General features: G+C 45.0%; 1 protein-coding gene across 1 annotated transcript in view; it reads right to left on the bottom strand.

Moving 5' to 3' along the window:
• Positions 1-2725: 2725 nt before the first annotated feature.
• LOC137375775 (apoptosis-associated speck-like protein containing a CARD) overlaps positions 2726-24131 on the bottom strand; it is a 99909-nt gene continuing 78503 nt past the window's right edge. The window contains exon 3 of the mRNA XM_068043182.1: positions 2726-7387. Coding sequence (XP_067899283.1) covers positions 7119-7387 — 269 coding nt within the window. The 3' untranslated portion in view covers positions 2726-7118. The remainder of the gene's footprint in view (positions 7388-24131) is intronic.

Here is a 24131-nt window from a genome sequence, read left to right as displayed (position 1 = left end):
TCCAGAGATGTAGAGGAAAGGATAGCGAAGATGATTCTCGACAGGGGCGAGAGTAACAGGGTAGTTGTTATGGGGGACTTCAACTTTCCAAATATCGACTGGAAATACTATAGTTCGAGTACTTTAGATGGGTCAGTTTTTGTCCAGTGTGTGCAGGAGGGTTTTCTGACACAGTATGTAGACAGGCCAACCAGGGGCGATGCCACATTGGATTTGGTACTGGGTAATGAACCCGGCCAGGTGTTAGATTTAGATGTAGGTGAGCACTTTGGTGATAGTGATCACAATTCGGTTAGGTTTACCTTAGCGATGGGCAGGGACAGGTATATACCGCAGGGTAAAAATTATAGCTGGGGGAAAGGAAATTATGATGAGATTAGGCAAGATTTAGGATGCGTAGGATGGGGAAGGAAACTGCAGGGGATGGGAACAATCAAAATGTGGAGCTTATTCAAGGAGCAGCTACTGCGTGTCCTTGATAAGTATGTACCTGTGAGGCAGGGAGGAAGTTGTCGAGCGAGGGAGCCGTGGTTTACGAAAGAAGTTGAAGCGCTTGTCAAGAGAAAGAAGAAGGCTTATGTTAGGATGAGACGTGAAGGCTCAGTTAGGGCGCTTGAGAGTTACAAGCTAGCCAGGAAGGATCTAAAGGGAGAGCTAAGAAGAGCAAGGAGAGGACACGAGAAGTCATTGGCGGATAGGATCAGGGAAAACCCTAAGGCTTTCTATAGGTATATCAGGAATAAAAGAATGACTAGAGTTAGATTAGGGCCAATCAAGGATAGTAGTGGGAAGTTGTGTGTGGAATCAGAGGAGATAGGGGAAGTGTTAAATGAATATTTTGCGTCAGTATTTACAGTAGAGAAAGAAAATGTTGTCGAGGAAAATACTGAGATTCAGGCTACTAGGCTAGATGGGATTGAGGTTCACAAGGAGGAGGTGTTATCAATTTTGGAAAGTGTGAAAATAGATAAGTCCCCTGGGCCAGATGGGATTTATCCTAGGATTCTCTGGGAAGCTAGGGAGGAGATTGCAGAGCCTTTGTCCTTGATCTTTATGTCGTCATTGTCGACAGGAATAGTGCCGGAAGACTGGAGGATAGCAAATGTTGTCCCCTTGTTCAAGAAGGGGAGTAGAGACAGCCCTGGTAATTATAGACCTGTGAGCCTTACTTCGGTTGTGGGTAAAATGTTGGAAAAGGTTATAAGAGACAGGATTTATAATCATCTTGAAAAGAATAAGTTCATTAGCGATAGTCAGCACGGTTTTGTGAAGGGTAGGTCGTGCCTCACAAACCTTATTGAGTTTTTCGAGAAGGTGACCAAACAGGTGGATGAGGGTAAAGCAGTGGATGTGGTGTATATGGATTTCAGTAAGGCGTTTGATAAGGTTCCCCATGGTAGGCTATTGCAGAAAATATGGAAGTATGGAGTTGAAGGTGATTTCGAGCTTTGGATCAGAAATTGGCTAGCTGAAAGAAGACAGAGGGTGGTGGTTGATGGCAAATGTTCATCCTGGAGTTTAGTTACTAGTGGTGTACCGCAAGGATCTGTTTTGGGGCCACTGCTGTTTGTCATTTTTATAAATGACCTGGAAGAGGGTGTAGAAGGGTGGGTTAGTAAATTTGCGGATGACACTAAGGTCGGTGGAGTTGTGGATAGTGCCGAAGGATGTTGTAGGGTTCAGAGGGACATAGATAGGCTGCAGAGCTGGGCTGAGAGATGGCAAATGGAGTTTAATGCGGAAAAGTGTGAGGTGATTCACTTTGGAAGGAGTAACAGGAATGCAGAGTACTGGGCTAATGGGAAGATTCTTGGTAGTGTAGATGAACAGAGAGATCTTGGTGTCCAGGTGCAAAAATCCCTGAAGGTTGCTACCCAGGTTCTTTTGGGCCTCCTTATCTCGAGAGACAATGGATACGCGCCTGGAGGTGGTCAGTGGTTTGTGAAGCAGCGCCTGGAGTGGCTATAAAGGCCAATTCTGGAGTGACAGGCTCTTCCACAGGTGCTGCAGAGAAATTTGTTTGTTGGGGCTGTTGCACATGTGGCTCTCCCCTTGCGCCTCTGTCTTTTTTCCTGCCAACTACTAAGTCTCTTCGACTCGCCACAATTTAGCCCTGTCTTTATGGCTGCCCGCCAGCTCTGGCGAATGCTGGCAACTGACTCCCACGACTTGTGATCAATGTCACACGATTTCATGTCGCGTTTGCAGACGTCTTTATAACGGAGACATGGACGGCCGGTGGGTCTGATACCAGTGGCGAGCTCGCTGTACAATGTGTCTTTGGGGATCCTGCCATCTTCCATGCGGCTCACATGGCCAAGCCATCTCAAGCGCCGCTGACTCAGTAGTGTGTATAAGCTGGGGATGTTGGCCGCTTCAAGGACTTCTGTGTTGGAGATATAGTCCTGCCACCTGATGCCAAGTATTCTCCGAAGGCAGCGAAGATGGAATGAATTGAGACGTCGCTCTTGGCTGGCATACGTTGTCCAGGCCTCGCTGCCGTAGAGCAAGGTACTGAGGACACAGGCCTGATACACTCGGACTTTTGTGTTCCGTGTCAGTGCGCCATTTTCCCACACTCTCTTGGCCAGTCTGAACATAGCAGTGGAAGCCTTACCCATGCGCTTGTTGATTTCTGCATCTAGAGACAGGTTACTGGTGATAGTTGAGCCTAGGTAGGTGAACTCTTGAACCACTTCCAGAGCGTGGTCGCCAATATTGATGGATGGAGCATTTCTGACATCCTGCCCCATGATGTTCGTTTTCTTGAGGCTGATGGTTAGGCCAAATTCATTGCAGGCAGACGCAAAACTGTCGATGAGACTCTGCAGGCATTCTTCAGTGTGAGATGTTAAAGCAGCATCCCAGGTTACCCAGGTTAATAGGGCTGTTAAGAAGGCATATGGTGTGTTAGCTTTTATTAGTAGGGGGATCGAGTTTCGGAGCCACGAGGTCATGCTGCAGCTGTACAAGACTCTGGTGAGACCGCACCTGGAGTATTGCGTGCAGTTCTGGTCACCACATTATAGGAAGGATGTGGAAGCTATGGAAAGGGTGCAGAGGAGATTTACTAGGATGTTGCCTGGTATGGAGGGAAGGTCTTACGAGGAAAGGCTGAGGGACTTGAGGTTGTTTTTGTTAGACAGAAGGAGGGGGAGAGGTGACTTAATAGAGACATATAAGATAATCAGAGGGTTAGATAGGGTGGATAGTGAGAGTCTTTTTCCTCGGATGGTGATGGCAAACACGAGGGGACATAGCTTTAAGTTGAGGGGTGATAGATATAGGACAGATGTCAGAGGTAGTTTCTTTACTCAGAGAGTAGTAGGGGCATGGAACGCCCTGCCTGCAACAGTAGTAGACTCGCCAACTTTAAGGGCATTTAAGTGGTCATTGGATAGACATATGGATGAAAATGGAATAGTGTAGGTCAGATGGTTTCACAGGTCAGCGCAACATCGAGGGCCGAAGGGCCTGTACTGCGCTGTAATGTTCTATGTTCTAATTCTAATTCTATAAAACCATGAATTAAAACAACAGTGGATGCTCAGGAGAAAACAAGATTTATCTGATGACAAGAGCCAGGGTAGTGAAGCTATCTGTGCTCAAATATAATTTTCTTTACAACTAGACACCTATTATTCGTGTTCCATTGTTACTTTACATGGAGTCTGAGTGTTTGAAAAGGTATGTTTGGGGTCTAATGCAGCACAGATATTTGCTGTTTTTGGATGTAATTAAATATGGGTTGCGTCTGTTTAATAACTACATGCCTATGCACAGACTAATAAAGGAATCTTAAAAGAATGATCTTAACAGAATATTTGTCTGAATATTTGCATTGGCCGTAAATAAAATTGAAAGATAAATTCCTCCATTTGATACAGTCCAGTTACCTCCATCATATACATGATGAGTTGCTCTTTTGCTCCCTCTGCTGGAATATTTAGTAGTTACAACATTGAACTCGCAATTCGGAGATCCAACTTTGAATTCGAGCAGTAGATTTATGTCTTCACTGACTGGGAGATAAGCTGGTGGATTAACCCACCCATTATAGACCCTGCCTGATTTCATTGGAATCAATCAACTGAAAAGTAGATGGATTCTATAAAGGACAGGTAATCTAATTTGGAATGGAGTTAGTGCCTCTGGACCTACATTGGCTTCAGTCTGGCAAAGCCTCAATTTTAACATTTTCATCCTTGTTTTCAAATCCCTCCATGGTCCCACCCCTCCCTATGTCTGTAACCTCCTCCAGCCCTGCAATCCTCTAAGACCTCTACGCTCCTCTGGAATTGCCTCCCTAAACCTTTCCCCCTCTCTTCGCTCCTTTAAGATGCTCCATAAAACCTACCTCTTGGGCCAAGCTTTTGGTCACCTGCCCTAATATCGCCTTATGTGGCTCCTGTGAGTGCCTTGGGATGTTTTACTGTTTTAAAACTGTTATATAAATGCAAGTTGTTGTTGTTTAATGTGGAGAGGTGTGATTGATCCACATTGAATTTAATATAACATTTAATTTTAGATCAGAATATTTTAATTAAAAGGCTAATGGGATGTTGGCCTTTATCTCAAGAGGGCTGGAATACACAGGGGTGGAACTTAAATTACAGTTGTATAAAATTCTGGTAAAATGCCATCTGGAGCTGCATTCAGTTCAGGTAGGTACTGTTCCTCAGGATATTGGCCTTGAAGGGGGTGCAGCTCAGATTCACCAGAATGATACGGAGGCTAAAAGGGTTAAAATGTGAGAACAGGTTGCATAGATTAGGCGAGTATTCCCTTAAATATAGATTAAGGGATGATCTAATTGAGGTGTTTAAAGGATTTGATACAGTGGATAGACAGAAACCATTTCCTCAAGTGTAGGAGTCCAAAACAAGAGAACATAACCTTAAAATTAGAACTAGGTTTTCGTTAGATAAGGTTTACAGAACCAAGGTAAGTCAATGGAGTTACGATACAAATTAGCTATAAGTAGGATAGACTGAATGGCTTCCTTCTTTTCCAACATATAGATGGGAGATTTTACCTCCACCTGCAAGGGCAGACATGAGTTAGGTTTAATGTCTCATCTGAAAGATGGTATGTCTGACAGTGCAGCACTCCCTCAATCCTGCAATCAAGTGTCAGCCTGGATTATGTGCTCATGCCTCTGGCGTGGGACTTGAACCCACGGGTGACAGTGGTATTACTGAGCCACAGTTGATAAAATGCTAGCTGCCCAATACAGCCACACAACCAAAGGTCAATGGTCCAGCTGGGCTGCTGGGTGACTGCGGAGCTGTTGACCACTTATATCTGCAGCTACACATCACTGGTGTGGTTTCACAGTTTTAATGAAGGTGACTGCTCTCCAGCAGATTGCTGGTTTTAAATAAAGCATGTATGCTGACATCTAATGGTAGAGAATCTGTACTGCAATTACATTTGAAACAATACACAGGGGTGTATTCCCAAGCCTTCATGGAGAGCGGGGCAGAAGAGAGCAGCAGAAATGGGGTAAAATAGCCATTTACATCATAAACCTCTGCAGAAGTTACAGCAGGGGAACCCATGTGGGAATACCAGGGAAATTCTGTTCAAGTTCCTGGAAGATCCAGGGACATCTTCCTGGGTTGGTTTTGTAACTTCTATTTTATCTCGTATGTTTCAATAGAAGCATCCTCAGGACATTTCAAAGCACTTTACAGGCAATGAGTACTTATGAAGTGTGGTCACTGTTGTAATGTAGGAAACACAGCAAGCTCCCACATACAGGAAGGCGGTAATGACCAAATAATCTGCGTTTTTGTGATAGTAGTTGCGGAATAAACATTGGACAGGATATTAGGAGGAGCTCTCCTGCTGCTCTTCGAAACAGTACCATGGCATCTTTAATATCCACCTATGAGAGCAGACAGGGTCACAGTTTAATGTCTCATCCAAAAGACAGCACAACATTCCCTCAGTCATTAACTGGAGTAGCACTCATGTCTCTGGAACTGGACTTGAACTAACAACCTTCTGACAAAAACAGCTATCCACTGAACCACCTAACTCAGCAGCATGAGAGCCCACTGTGGACATTGTGGGCATAAGCACCTCTCCAGTTACAGTACAAGTACAAAGGTTGCACAGTGGCAGCATCGCTAGTATGGAAACCTTGAGGTCTAACATACAGCAGATCTGCTGTCCAACTTCAATAGGCCAAAGAATTGGATGGAGTGAGGTCTTAAGTAGGGCTCACCAACCTGGTTGCTTTACAGAGGTCTGTTCCTAAGCAGATGTGGGGACAGGATGCAAGGGGTGTGGCCCAAGTGGGCCTGGATGGGGTCACTGCCTCTTGGCATGGTGCCAATTCCAGCCCACTCCTCGACCGACAGAAGAATCAGGAGCCTGTCAGCCACTGTAGCAGCATCAGATCCATTTGAACCATTTACAGGGCTATATCAGAACCCAGCCCAAGAGCCCCATACTGAGTTTTGCTGCTCCCAGGGCCACATTGCATGTGACATTGCCCTGGGATGTCATCTTGTCTTTTTGGTAATTTATTTAATGAATAGAATAGTGCAACCAAGAACAAATGAGCTCTTTCTATTAATATTTTATTATTAAATTGTTATGACAAACACCCTTTAAAAGGTATTGAGGTTAAGCCGTGGCTCAGTTGATAGAACACTTGCCTCTTACTTGGCAGGTTCAGGTTTGAGCCTCCACTCCAGAGGCTTGAGCACGTATTCCAGACTGATGTTCGAGTGTGCTACTGAGTCAGTGCTGCTTTGTCAGAGGTTCTGACTTTCAGCTGAGACATTAAACCAATGTCCTGTTTACCCTCACAGGTGGACATACAATAGCCCATGGCACTATACTGAAGAAGAGTGAGAGTATTTTCCCTGGTGTCCTGACCAATATTTATCCCTCATTCAATGCCTATAAACAAATTAATGGGTCATTATCACATTGCTGTTTTTGGGACCTTTCTATGTGCAAATTGACTGTTGTGCTTCCTATATCACAAGAGTGACTGTAAAGGTTGTGGGACGTCCTGAAGTCCTGAAAAGCCCTCTTCGAATGCAATTTTTACAATATAGCTCAAACATTTCAGTATAAAAGACTAGCTTGCTATTTAATTATTATTCATCGAGCTCTCGCATAAGGTAGGGGTCTTGTTGCCACAGTGCTTCTCGAAGAACATCCATAGCTTTCCTTCCTTTATGGATGACAGCATCCAGTAACCGCCTGGCTAGCTCACCCCTTGTTTCTCCGGCTCGGATTGTCTCACATTCATCCTGGTTGAGAACACTTCCCTGCCTCAGGATGTCCACCAGAGGTTCAACAAGGGAAACCCTTTCTACCAGGTCCCGCCGATGTTCCTCAATGAAATGCCGTGGTGATCTGAGATCTGGAAAAAAGCCCATGTACAAATTAACCATCAAACCACTTTGTGCCCATTGCAGGCAGGAAAGAAAGGATATTCTCTCCTCTCCTTTCAGTCCCTGAAGGTCCTGACTCCTTGCCAGTTCTACTGCTGGTGGAAAAGAAATATCCATTCATCAGGTGTGTGTCCACAGTGCCAGTATGGCCAAATCTGGGAAGTCTTTACCCATCTCTGAATGCACATAGTGTTAACCTAGGTTTGGTGATGGTGGCATGGTGCAAGCACAGGAGAGCCCAAGGATCAGTCTGGCTCCAAACAGTCCAGGTAGCTGAGCAGGAAGAACTGTTCACTGAGCATCTGGTGGAATTTGGTACAGGTAAAGAAATAAATCACAAGTCTCAATTCTAGTCTTAAAAGCAGTAAACACCATGGGAGGGAGAATGAGGAGATATTATATCACACCATGTGAGGGATGTTGAAGAGATATGATATAAAACCACAGGAGGGGGTATGAGAAGATATTATATTACACCACAGGTGGGACACTGAGGAGATATTATATCACACCATGGGAGGGACATTGAGGAGATATTATATCACACCATGGGAGGGACATTGAGGAGATATTATATCACACCATGGGAGGGACATTGAGGAGATATTATATCACACCATGGGTGGGACACTGAGGAGATATTATATCACACCATGGGAGGGACATTGAGGAGATATTATATCACACCATGGGAGGGACATTGAGGAGACATTATATCACACCATGGGTGGGACACTGAGGAGATATTATATCACACCATGGGAGGGACATTGAGGAGATATTATATCACACCATGGGAGGGACATTGAGGAGATATTATATCACACCATGGGAGGGACATTGAGGAGATATTATATCACACCATGGGAGGGACATTGAGGAGATATTATATCACACCATGGGTGGGACACTGAGGAGATATTATATCACACCATGGGAGGGACACTGAGGAGATATTATATCACACCATGGGAGGGACATTGAGGAGATATTATATCACACCATGGGAGGGACATTGAGGAGATATTATATCACACCATGGGAGGGACATTGAGGAGATATTATATCGCACCAGGGGAGGGACATTGAGGAGATATTATATCGCACCATGGGAGGGTCATCGAGGTGATATTATATCACACCATGGGAGGGACATTGAGGAGATATTATATCACACCATGGGAGGGACGTTGAGGAGATATTATATCACACCATGGGAGGGACATTGAGGAGATATTATATCACACCATGGGAGGGACATTGAGGAGATATTATATCGCACCATGGGAGGGTCATTGTGGAGATATTATATCGCACCATGGGAGGGTCATCGAGGTGATATGATATCGCACCATGGGAGGGTCATCGAGGTGATATTATATCACACCTTGGGAGGGAAATTGAGGTGATATATCGCACCATGGGAGGGCCATTGAGGTGATATTATATCGCACCATGGGAGGGTCATCGAGGTGATATTATATCACACCATGGGAGGGTCATTGAGGAGATATTATATCACACCATGGGAGTGCCATTGAGGTGATATTATATCGCACCATGGGAGGGTCATTGAGGAGATATTATATCACACCATGGGAGGGTCATTGTGGAGATATTATATCACACCATGGGAGGGTCATTGTGGAGATATTATATTGCACCCTAGGACGGTCATTGAGGAGATATTATATCACACCATGGGAGGGTCATCGAGGTGATATTGTATCGCACCATGGGAGGGTCATCGAGGTGATATTATATCGCACCATGGGAGGGTCATCGAGGTGATATTATATCGCACCATGGGAGGGTCATCGAGGTGATATTATATCGCACCATGGGAGGGTCATCGAGGTGATATTATATCGCACCATGGGAGGGTCATCGAGGTGATATTATATCGCACCATGGGAGGGTCATCGAGGTGATATTATATCGCACCATGGGAGGGCCATTGAGGTGATATTATATCGCACCATGGGAGGGTCATCGAGGTGATATTATATCGCACCATGGTAGGGTCATCGAGGTGATATTATATCGCACCATGGGAGGGTCATCGAGGTGATATTATATCGCACCATGGGAGGGTCATCGAGGTGATATTATATCGCACCATGGGAGGGTCATCGAGGTGATATTATATGGCACCATGGGAGGGTCATCGAGGTGATATATCGCACCATGGGAGGGTCATCGAGGTGATATTATATCGCACCATGGGAGGGCCATTGAGGTGATATTATATCGCACCATGGGAGGGTCATCGAGGTGATATTATATCGCACCATGGGAGGGTCATCGAGGTGATATTATATCGCACCATGGGAGGGTCATCGAGGTGATATTATATCGCACCATGGGAGGGTCATCGAGGTGATATTATATCGCACCATGGGAGGGTCATCGAGGTGATATTATATCGCACCATGGGAGGGTCATTGAGGTGATATTATATCGCACCATGGGAGGGAGAATGAGGAGATATTATATCACAACATGTGAGGGATGTTGAAGAGATATTATATCACACCATGTGAGGGATGTTGAAGAGATATTATATCACACCATGTGAGGGATGTTGAAGAGATATTATATCACACCATGGGAGGGAGAATGAGGAGATATTATATCACACCATGGGAGGGACATTGAGGAGATATTATATCACACCAGGGGAGGGACATTGAGGAGATATTATATCACACCATGGGAGGGAGAATGAGGAGATATTATATCACACCATCAGAGGTACGTTGAGGAGATATGATGTAAAACCACAGGAGGGGGTATGATAAGATATTATATTACACCACAGGTGGGACACTGAGGAGATATTATATCGCACCATGGGAGGGTCATCGAGGTGATATTATATCGCACCATGGGAGGGTCATCGAGGTGATATTATATTGCACCATGGGAGAGCCATCGAGGTGATATTATATCGCACCATGGGAGGGTCATCGAGGTGATATCATATCACACCTTGGGAGGGTCATCGAGGAGATATTATATCGCACCATGGGAGGGTCATCGAGGTGATATTATATCGCACCATGCGAGGGTCATCGAGGTGATATTATATCACACCATGGGAGGGTCATCGAGGAGATATTATATCGCACCATGGGAGGGTCATCGAGGAGATATTATATCGCACCATGGGAGGGTCATCGAGGAGATATTATATCGCACCATGGGAGGGTCATCGAGGTGATATTATATCGCACCATGGGAGGGCCATTGAGGTGATATTATATCGCACCATGGGAGGGACATCGAGGTGATATTATATCGCACCAAGGTAGGGCCATGGAGGTGATATTATATCACACCATGGGAGGGTCATCGAGGTGATATTATATCGCACCATGGGAGGGCCATGGAGGTGATATTATATCACACCATGGGAGGGTCATCGAGGTGATATTATATCGCACCAAGGTAGGGCCATGGAGGTGATATTATATCACACCATGGGAGGGTCATCGAGGTGATATTATATCGCACCATGGGAGGGCCATTTGAGGTGATATTATATCGCACCATGGGAGGGTCATCGAGGTGATATTATATCACACCATGGGAGGGTCATCGAGGTGATATTATATCGCACCATGGGAGGGCCATTGAGGTGATATTATATCACACCATGGGAGGGTCATCGAGGTGATATTATATCGCACCATGGGAGGGTCATCGAGGTGATATTATATCGCACCAAGGTAGGGCCATGGAGGTGATATTATATCACACCATGGGAGGGTCATCGAGGTGATATTATATCGCACCATGGGAGGGCCATTGAGGTGATATTATATCGCACCATGGGAGGGTCATTGAGGTGATATTATATCGCACCATGGGAGGGTCATCGAGGTGATATTATATCGCACCATGGGAGGGTCATCGAGGAGATATTATATCGCACCATGGGAGGGTCATCGAGGTGATATTATATCGCACCATGGGAGGGTCATTGAGGTGATATTATATCGCACCATGGGAGGGTCATCGAGGTGAATTTATATCGCACCAAGGTAGGGCCATGGAGGTGATATTATATCACACCATGGGAGGGTCATCGAAGTGATATTATATCGCACCATGGGAGGGTCATCGAAGTGATATTATATCGCACCAAGGTAGGGCCATGGAGGTGATATTATATCACACCATGGGAGGGTCATCGAAGTGATATTATATCGCACCATGGGAGGGTCATTGAGGTGATATTATATCGCACCATGGGAGGGCCATTGAGGTGATATTATATCGCACCATGGGAGGGCCATTGAGGTGATATTATATCGCACCATGGGAGAGCCATTGAGGTGATATTATATCGCACCATGGGAGGGCCATTGAGGTGATATTATATCGCACCATGGGAGGGCCATCGAGGTGATATTATATCGCACCATGGGAGGGTCATCGAGGTGAATTTATATCGCAACATGGGAGGGTCATCGAGGTGATATTATATCGCACCATGGGAGGGCCATTGAGGTGATATTATATCGCACCATGGGAGGGCCATTGAGGTGATATTATATTGCACCATGGGAGGGCCATTGAGGTGATATTATATCGCACCATGGGAGGGCCATTGAGGTGATATTATATCGCACCATGGGAGAGCCATTGAGGTGATATTATATCGCACCATGGGAGGGCCATTGAGGTGATATGATATCGCACCATGGGAGGGCCATTGAGGTGATATTATATCGCACCATGGGAGGGTCATTGAGGTGATATTATATCGCACCATGGGAGGGCCATTGAGGTGATATTATATCGCACCATGGGAGGGCCATTGAGGTGATATTATATCGCACCATGGGAGAGCCATTGAGGTGATATTATATCGCACCATGGGAGGGCCATCGAGGTGATATTATATCGCACCATGGGAGGGTCATCGAGGTGAATTTATATCGCACCATGGGAGGGTCATCGAGGTGATATTATATCACACCATGTGAGAGATGTTGAAGAGATATTATATCACACCATGGGAGGGAGAATGAGGAGATATTATATTGCACCATGGGAGGGTCATCGAGGTGATATTATATCGCACCATGGGAGGGAAATTGAGGTGATATTATATGGCACCATGGGAGGGTCATCGAGGTGATATATCGCACCATGGGAGGGTCATCGAGGTGATATTATATCGCACCATGGGAGGGTCATCGAGGTGATATTATATCACACCATGTGAGAGATGTTGAAGAGATATTATATCACACCATGGGAGGGAGAATGAGGAGATATTATATCACACCATGTGAGGGATGTTGAAGAGATATTATATCAAACCATGGGAGGGAGAATGAGGAGATATTATATCACACCATCAGAGGTACGTTGAGGAGATATGATATAAAACCACAGGAGGGGGTATGAGAAGATATTATATTACACCACAGGTGGGACACTGAGGAGATATTATATCACACCATGGGAGGGACATTGAGGAGATATTATATCACACCATGGGAGGGACATTGAGGAGATATTATATCACACCATGGGAGGGACATTGAGGTGATATTATATCGCACCATGGGAGGGTAATTGAGGTGATATTATATCGCACCATGGGAGGGTCATCGAGGTGATATTATATCGCACCATGGGAGGGCCATTGAGGTGATATTATATTGCACCATGGGAGGGTCATCGAGGTGATATTATATCGCACCATGGGAGGGTCATCGAGGTGATATTATATCGCACCATGGGAGGGTCATCGAGGTGATATTATATCGCACCATGGGAGGGTCATCGAGGTGATATTATATCGCACCATGGGAGGGTCATCGAGGTGATATTATATCGCACCATGGGAGGGCCATTGAGGTGATATTATATCGCACCATGGGAGGGTCATCGAGGTGATATTATATCACACCATGGGAGGGTTATTGTGGAGATATTATATTGCACCCTAGGACGGTCATTGGGGTGATATTATATCACACCTTGGGAGGGTCATTGAGGTGATATTATATGGCACCATGGGAGGGTCATTGTGGAGATATTATATCACACCATGGGAGGGTCATTGTGGAGATATTATATTGCACCCTAGGACGGTCATTGAGGTGATATGATATCACACCTTGGGAGGGAAATTGAGGTGATATTATATGGCACCATGGGAGGGTCATCGAGGTGATATATCGCACCATGGGAGGGTCATCGAGGTGATATTATATCGCACCATGGGAGGGTCATTGAGGTGATATTATATCGCACCATGGGAGGGTCATTGAGGAGATATTATATCGCGCCATGGGAGGGTCATTGAGGTGATATTATATCACACCATGGGAGGGTCATTGAGGTGATATTATATCGCACCATGGGAGGGTCATTGAGGAGATATTATATCGCGCCATGGGAGGGTCATTGAGGTGATATTATATCACACCATGGGAGGGTGATTGAGGAGATATTATATCACATCATGGGAGGGTCATTGAGGAGATATTATATCGCGCCATGGGAGGGTCATTGAGGTGATATTATATCACACCATGGGAGGGTCATTGAGGTGATATTATATCACACCATGGGAGGGTCATTGAGGTGATATTATATCGCACCATGGGAGGGTCATTGAGGAGATATTATATCGTGCCATGGGAGGGTCATTGAGGTGATATTATATCACACCATGGGAGGGTGATTGAGGAGATATTATATCACATCATGGGAGGGTCATTGAGGAGATATTATATCGCGCCATGGGAGGGTCATTGAGGTGATATTATATCACACCATGGGAGGGTCATTGAGGTGATATTATATCACACCATGGGAGGGTCATTGAGGAGATATTATATCACACCATGGATGGGGTCATTGAGGAGATATTATATCACACCATGGATGGGGTCAATGAGGTGATATTATATCACACCATGGATGGGGTCATTGAGAAGATATTATATCACACCATGGGTGGGTCATTGTGGAGATATTATATCAGACCATGGGAGGGCCATTGAGGAGATATTACATCACATCATGGGAGGGTCATTGAGGTGATATTATATCACACCATGGGAGGGTCATTGTGGAGATATTATATCAGACCATGGGAGGGCCATTGAGGAGATATTACATCACATCATGGGAGGGTCATTGAGGTGATATTATATTGCACCTTGGGAGGGAAATTGAGGAGATATTATATCACACCATGGGTGGGTCATTGTGGAGATATTATATCAGACCATGGGAGGGCCATTGAGGAGATATTACATCACATCATGGGAGGGAAATTGAGGAGATATTATATCACACCATGGGTGGGTCATTGTGGAGATATTATATCAGACCATGGGAGGGCCATTGAGGAGATATTACATCACATCATGGGAGGGTCATTGAGGTGATATTATATCGCGCCATGGGAGGGTGATTGAGGAGATATTATATCACACCATGGATGGGGTCATTGAGGTGATATTATATCACACCATGGATGGGGTCATTGAGGAGATATTATATCACACCATGGGAGGGCCATTGAGGAGATATTACATCACATCATGGGAGGGTCATTGAGGAGATATTATATTGTGCCATGGGAGGGTCATTGAGGTGATATTATATCACACCATGGGAGGGTCATTGAGGTGATATTATATCACACCATGGGAGGGTGATTGAGGAGATATTATATCACACCATGGATTGGGTCATTGAGGAGATATTATATCTCACCATGGATGGGGTCATTGAGGAGATATTATATCACACCATGGATGGGGTCATTGAGAAGATATTATATCAGACCATGGGAGGGCCATTGAGGAGATATTACATCACATCATGGGAGGGTCATTGAGGAGATATTATATCGCGCCATGGGAGGGTCATTGTGGAGATATTATATCAGACCATGGGAGGGCCATTGAGGAGATATTACATCACATCATGGGAGGGTCATTGAGGTGATATTACATCACACCATGGGAGGGTCATTGTGGAGATATTATATCAGACCATGGGAGGGCCATTGAGGAGATAATACATCACATCATGGGAGGGTCATTGAGGTGATATTATATCACACCATGGGAGGGTCATTGTGGAGATATTATATCAGACCATGGGAGGGCCATTGAGGAGATATTACATCACATCATGGGAGGGTCATTGAGGTGATATTATATTGCACCTTGGGAGGGACATTGAGGAGATATTATATCACACCATGGGTGGGTCATTGTGGAGATATTATATCAGACCATGGGAGGGCCATTGAGGAGATATTACATCACATCATGGGAGGGTCATTGAGGTGATATTATATCGCGCCATGGGAGGGTCATTGAGGTGATATTATATTGCACCTTAGGAGGGTCATTGAGGTGATATTACATCACACCTTGGGAGGGAAATTGAGGAGATATTATATCAGACCATGGGAGGGCCATTGAGGAGATATTACATCACACCATGGGACGGTCATTGAGGAGATATTACATCACCTCATGGGAGGGTCATTGAGGAGATATTATATCGCGCCATGGGAGGGTCATTGAGGTGATATTATATCGTGCCATGGGAGGGTCATTGAGGTGATATTATATTGCACCTTAGGAGGGTCATTGAGGTGATATTACATCACACCTTGGGAGGGAAATTGAGGAGATATTATATCGCACCATGGGAGGGCCATTGAGGAGATATTATATCACACCATGGGAGGGCCATGGAGGTGATATTATATCACACCATGGGAGGGCCATTGAGGTGATATTATATCGCACCATGGGAGGGCCATTGAGGTGATATTATATCGCACCATGGGAGGGTCATCGAGATGATATTATATCGCACCATGGGAGGGTCATTGAGGTGATATTATATCGCACCATGGGAGGGCCATTGAGGTGATATTATATCGCACCATGGGAGGGCCATTGAGGTGATATTATATCGCACCATGGGAGGGTCATCGAGGTGATATTATGTCGCACCATGGGAGGGTCATCGAGGTGATATTATATCGCACCATGGGAGGGTCATTGAGGAGATATTATATCACACCATGGGAGGGTCATTGTGGAGATATTATATTGCACCCTAGGACGGTCATTGAGGTGATATTATATCACACCTTGGGAGGGAAATTGAGGTGATATTATATGGCACCATGGGAGGGTCAGCGAGGTGATATATCGCACCATGGGAGGGTCATTGAGGTGATATTATATCGCACCATGGGAGGGTCATTGAGGTGATATTATATCGCACCATGGGAGGGTCATTGAGGTGATATTGTATCGCACCATGGGAGGGCCACTGAGGTGATATTATATCGCACCATGAGAGGGCCATCGAGGAGATATTATATCGCACCATGGGAGGGTCATTGAGGTGATATTATATCGCACCATGGGAGGGTCATTGAGGTGATATTGTATCGCCCCATGGGAGGGCCACTGAGGTGATATTATATCGCACCATGAGAGGGCCATCGAGGAGATATTATATCGCACCATGGGAGGGTCATTGAGGTGATATTATATCGCACCATGGGAGGGTCATCGAGGTGATATTATATCGCACCATGGATGGGGTCATTGAGGTGATATTATATCACACCATGGATGGGGTCATTGAGGAGATATTATATCACACCATGGATGGGGTCATTGAGGAGATATTATATCACACCATGGACGGGGACATTGAGGAGATATTATATCACACCATGGATGGGGTCATTGAGGAGATATTATATCACACCATGGATGGGGTCATTGAGGAGATATTACATCACATCATGGGAGGGTCATTGAGGTGATATTATATCACACCATGGGAGGGTCATTGTGGAGATATTATATCAGACCATGGGAGGGCCATTGAGGAGATATTACATCACATCATGGGAGGGCCATTGAGGAGATATTATATCACACCATGGGAGGGCCATGGAGGTGATATTATATCACACCATGGGAGGGCCATTGAGGTGATATTATATCGCACCATGGGAGGGCCATTGAGGTGATATTATATCGCACCATGGGAGGGTCATTGAGGTGATATTATATCGCACCATGGGAGGGCCATTGAGGTGATATTATATCGCACCATGGGAGGGTCATCGAGGTGATATATCGCACCATGGGAGCGTCATTGAGGTGATATTATATCGCACCATGGGAGGGCCATTGAGGTGATATTACTTCGCACCATGGGAGGGCCATTGAGGTGATATTATATCGCACCATGGGAGTGTCATCGAGGTGATATTATATCGCACCATGGGAGGGTCATCGAGGTGATATTATATCGCACCATGGGAGGGTCATTGAGGAGATATTATATCACACCATGGGAGGGTCATTGTGGAGATATTATATTGCACCCTAGGACGGTCATTGAGGTGATATTATATCACACCTTGGGAGGGAAATTGAGGTGATATTATATGGCACCATGGGAGGGTCAGCGAGGTGATATATCGCACCATGGGAGGGTCATTGAGGTGATATTATATCGCACCATGGGAGGGTCATTGAGGTGATATTATATCGCACCATGGGAGGGTCATTGAGGTGATATTGTATCGCACCATGGGAGGGCCACTGAGGTGATATTATATCGCACCATGAGAGGGCCATCGAGGAGATATTATATCGCACCATGGGAGGGTCATTGAGGTGATATTATATCGCACCATGGGAGGGTCATCGAGGTGATATTATATCGCACCATGGAAGGGTGATTGAGGAGATATTATATCACACCATGGATGGGGTCATTGAGGTGATATTATATCACACCATGGTTGGGGTCATTGAGGAGATATTATATCAGACCATGGATGGGGTCATTGAGGTGATATTATATCACACCATGGATGGGGTCATTGAGGAGATATATCACACCATGGACGGGGACATTGAGGAGATATTATATCACACCATGGATGGGGTCATTGAGGAGATATTATATCACACCATGGATGGGGTCATTGAGAAAATATTATATCAGACCACGGGAGGGCCATTGAGGAGATATTACATCACATTATGGGAGGGTCATTGAGGAGATATTATATCGCGCCATGGGAGGGTCATTGTGGAGATATTATATCAGACCATGGGAGGGCCATTGAGGAGATATTACATCACATCATGGGAGGGTCATTGAGGTGATATTATATCACACCATGGGAGGGTCATTGTGGAGATATTATATCAGACCATGGGAGGGCCATTGAGGAGATATTACATCACATCATGGGAGGGTCATTGAGGTGATATTATATTGCACCTTAGGAGGGTCATTGAGGTGATATTACATCACACCTTGGGAGGGAAATTGAGGAGATATTATATCGCACCATGGGAGGGCCATTGAGGAGATATTATATCACACCATGGGTGGGTCATTGTGGAGATATTATATCAGACCATGGGAGGGCCATTGAGGAGATATTACATCACATCATGGGAGGGTCATTGAGGTGATATTATATCGCGCCATGGGAGGGTCATTGAGGTGATATTATATCGTGCCATGGGAGGGTCATTGAGGTGATATTATATTGCACCTTAGGAGGGTCATTGAGGTGATATTACATCACCTCATGGGAGGGTCATTGAGGAGATATTATATCGCGCCATGGGAGGGTCATTGAGGTGATATTATATCGTGCCATGGGAGGGTCATTGAGGTGATATTATATTGCACCTTAGGAGGGTCATTGAGGTGATATTACATCACACCTTGGGAGGGAAATTGAGGAGATATTATATCGCACCATGGGAGGGCCATTGAGGAGATATTACATCACACCATGGGAGGGCCATGGAGGTGATATTATATCGCACCATGGGAGGGCCATTGAGGTGATATTATATCGCACCATGGGAGGGTCATCGAGGTGATATTATATCGCACCATGGGAGGGTCATTGAGGTGATATTATATCGCACCATGGGAGGGCCAGTGAGGTGATATTATATCGCACCATGGGAGGGCCATTGAGGTGATATTATATCGCACCATGGCAGGGCCAGTGAGGTGATATTATATTGCACCATGGGAGGGCCATTAAGGTGATATTATATCGCACCATGGGAGGGTCATCGAGGAGATATTATATCGCACCATGAGAGGGCCATTGAGGTGATAATATATCGCACCATGGGAGGTTCATTGAGGTGATATTATATCACACCATGGGAAAGTCATTGGCGAGATATTATATCTCACCATTGATGGGGTCATTGAGGAGATATTATATCACACCTTGGGAGGGAAATTGAGGAGATATTATATCACACCATGGGAGGGGTCATTGAGGGGATATTAAATCACACCATGGGAGGGCCATTGAGGAGATATTATATCACACCATGGACGGGGTCATTGAGGAGATATTATGTCACACCTTGGGAGGGAAATTGAGGAGATATTATATCACACCATGGAAGGGGTCATTGAGGGGATATTAAATCACACCATGGGAGGGCCATTGAGGAGATATTATATCTCACCTTGGATGGGGTCATTGAGGAGATATTATATCACATCATGTGAGGGACATTGAGGATATTTTATATCACAGCATGAGAAAAATGATGAGATATATCACACCATGGACGGGGACATTGAGGAGATATTATACAGAACCATTGGAGGGTCATTGAGGAGATATTATATCACACCATGGATGGGGTCATTGAGGAGATATTATATCACACCATGGGAGGGCCATTGAGGAGATATTATATCACACCATGGGAGGGCCATTGAGGAGATATTATATCACACCATGGGAGGGCCATTGAGGAGATATTATATCACACCATGGATGGGGTCATTGAGGAGATATTATATCACACCATGGGAGGGCCATTGAGGAGATATTATATCACACCATGGGAGGGCCATTGAGGAGACATTATATCACACCATGGGAGGGCCATTGAGGAGATATTATATCACACCATGGACGGGGACATTGAGGAGATATTATATCACACCATGGGAGGGCCATTGAGGAGATATTATATCACACCATGGGAGGGCCATTGAGGAGATATTATATCACACCATGGGAGGGTCTTTGAGGAGATATTATATCACACCATGGACGGGGACGTTGAGGAGATATTATATCACACCATGGGAGGGTCATTGAGGAGATATTATATCACACCATGGACGGGGACATTGAGGAGATATTATATCACACCATGGACGGGGTCATTGAGGAGATATTATATCACACCATGGAAGGGGTCATTGAGGAGATATTATATCACACCATGGACGGGGTCATTGAGGAGATATTATATCACACCATGGACGGGGACATTGAGGAGATATTATATCACACCATGGACGGGGTCATTGAGGAGATATTATATCACACCATGGACGGGGACATTGAGGAGATATTATATCACACCATGTACGGGGTCATTGAGGAGATATTATATCACACCATGGACGGGGACATTGAGGAGATATTATATCACACCATGGACGGGGACATTGAGGAGATATTATATCACACCATGGACGGGGTCATTGAGGAGATATTATATCACACCATGGGAGGGCCATTGAGGAGATATTATATCACACCATGGGAGGGCCATTGAGGTGATATTATATCGCACCATGGCAGGGCCAGTGAGGTGATATTATATTGCACCATGGGAGGGCTATTAAGGTGATATTATATCGCACCATGGGAGGGTCATCGAGGAGATATTATATCGCACCATGAGAGGGCCATTGAGGTGATAATATATCGCACCATGGGAGGGTCATTGAGGAGATATTATATCACACCATGGACGGGGTCATTGAGGAGATATTATATCACACCATGGACGGGGACATTGAGGAGATATTATATCACACCATGGACGGGGTCATTGAGGAGATATTATATCACACCATGGGAGGGCCATTGAGGAGATATTATATCACACCATGGACGGGGTCATTGAGAAGATATTATACAGAACCATTGGAGGGTCATTGAGGAGATATTATATCACACCATGGACGGGGTCATTGAGGAGATATTATATCACACCATGGACGGGGTCATTGAGGAGATATTATATCACACCATGAACGGGGTCATCGAGGTGATATTATATCGCACCATGGGAGGGCCATTGAGGTGATATTATATCGCACCATGGCAGGGCCAGTGAGGTGATATTATATTGCACCATGGGAGGGCCATTAAGGTGATATTATATCGCACCATGGGAGGGTCATCGAGGAGATATTATATCGCACCATGAGAGGGCCATTGAGGTGATAATATATCGCACCATGGGAGGGTCATTGAGGTGATATTATATCACACCATGGGAAAGTCATTGGCGAGATATTATATCTCACCATTGATGGGGTCATTGAGGAGATATTATATCACACCTTGGGAGGGAAATTGAGGAGATATTATATCACACCATGGGAGGGGTCATTGAGGGGATATTAAATCACACCATGGGAGGGCCATTGAGGAGATATTATATCACACCATGGACGGGGTCATTGAGGAGATATTATGTCACACCTTGGGAGGGAAATTGAGGAGATATTATATCACACCATGGAAGGGGTCATTGAGGGGATATTAAATCACACCATGGGAGGGCCATTGAGGAGATATTATATCACACCATGGGAGGGCCATTGAGGAGATATTATATCTCACCTTGGATGGGGTCATTGAGGAGATATTATATCACATCATGTGAGGGACATTGAGGATATTTTATATCACAGCATGAGAAAAATGATGAGATATATCACACCATGGACGGGGACATTGAGGAGATATTATACAGAACCATTGGAGGGTCATTGAGGAGATATTATATCACATCATGGATGGGGTCATTGAGGAGATATTATATCACACCATGGGAGGGCCATTGAGGAGATATTATATCACACCATGGGAGGGCCATTGAGGAGATATTATATCACACCATGGGAGGGCCATTGAGGAGATATTATATCACACCATGGATGGGGTCATTGAGGAGATATTATATCACACCATGGGAGGGCCATTGAGGAGATATTATATCACACCATGGGAGGGCCATTGAGGAGACATTATATCACACCATGGGAGGGCCATTGAGGAGATATTATATCACACCATGGACGGGGCCATTGAGGAGATATTATATCACACCATGGGAGGGCCATTGAGGAGATATTATATCACACCATGGGAGGGTCTTTGAGGAGATATTATATCACACCATGGACGGGGACGTTGAGGAGATATTATATCACACCATGGGAGGGTCATTGAGGAGATATTATATCACACCATGGACGGGGACATTGAGGAGATATTATATCACACCATGAACGGGGACATTGAGGAGATATTATATCACACCATGGGAGGGTCATTGAGGAGATATTATATCACACCATGGGAGGGTCATTGAGGAGATATTATATCACACCATGGGAGGTTCATTGAGGTGATATCATATTGCACCTTAGGAGGGTCATTGAGGTGATATTACATCACACCATGGGAGGCTCATTGAGGATATATTATACAGAACCATTGGTGGGTCATTGAGGAGATATTATATCACACCATGGACGGGGACATTGAGGAGATATTATATCACACCATGGACGGGGTCATTGAGGAGATATTATATCACACGCTGGAAGGGGTCATTGAGGAGATATTATATCACACCATGGACGGGGTCATTGAGGAGATATTATATCACACCATGGACGGGGACATTGAGGAGATATTATATCACACCATGGACGGGGTCATTGAGGAGATATTATATCACACCATGGACGGGGACATTGAGGAGATATTATATCACACCATGTACGGGGTCATTGAGGAGATATTATATCACACCATGGACGGGGACATTGAGGAGATATTATATCACACCATGGACGGGGACATTGAGGAGATATTATATCACACCATGGACGGGGTCATTGAGGAGATATTATATCACACCATGGACGGGGACATTGAGGAGATATTATATCACACCATGGACGGGGTCATTGAGGAGATATTATATCACACCATGGGAGGGCCATTGAGGAGATATTATATCACACCATGGACAGGGTCATTGAGAAGATATTATACAGAACCATTGGAGGGTCATTGAGGAGATATTATATCACACCATGGACGGGGTCATTGAGGAGATATTATATCACACCATGGACTGGGTCATTGAGGAGATATTATATCACACCATGAACGGGGACATTGAGGAGATATTATATCACACCATGGACGGGGTCATTGAGGAGATATTATATCACACCATGGGAGGGCCATTGAGGAGATATTAAATCACACCATGGGAGGGTCATTGAGGAGATATTATATCACACCATGGACGGGGTCATTGAGGAGATATTATACAGAACCATTGGAGGGTCATTGAGGAGATATTATATCACACCATGGACGGGGACATTGAGGAGATATTATATCACACCATGGACGGGGTCATTGAGGAGATATTATACAGAACCATTGGAGGGTCATTGAGGAGATATGATATCACACCATGGACGGGGTCATTGAGGAGATATTATATCACACCATGGACGGGGACATTGAGGAGATATTATATCACACCATGGACGGGGTCATTG

Source organism: Heterodontus francisci, chromosome 12, assembly GCF_036365525.1.
Source record: "Heterodontus francisci isolate sHetFra1 chromosome 12, sHetFra1.hap1, whole genome shotgun sequence".
Classification (NCBI taxonomy): domain Eukaryota; kingdom Metazoa; phylum Chordata; class Chondrichthyes; order Heterodontiformes; family Heterodontidae; genus Heterodontus; species Heterodontus francisci.
This window is presented reverse-complemented; position numbering and strand designations above follow the sequence as displayed.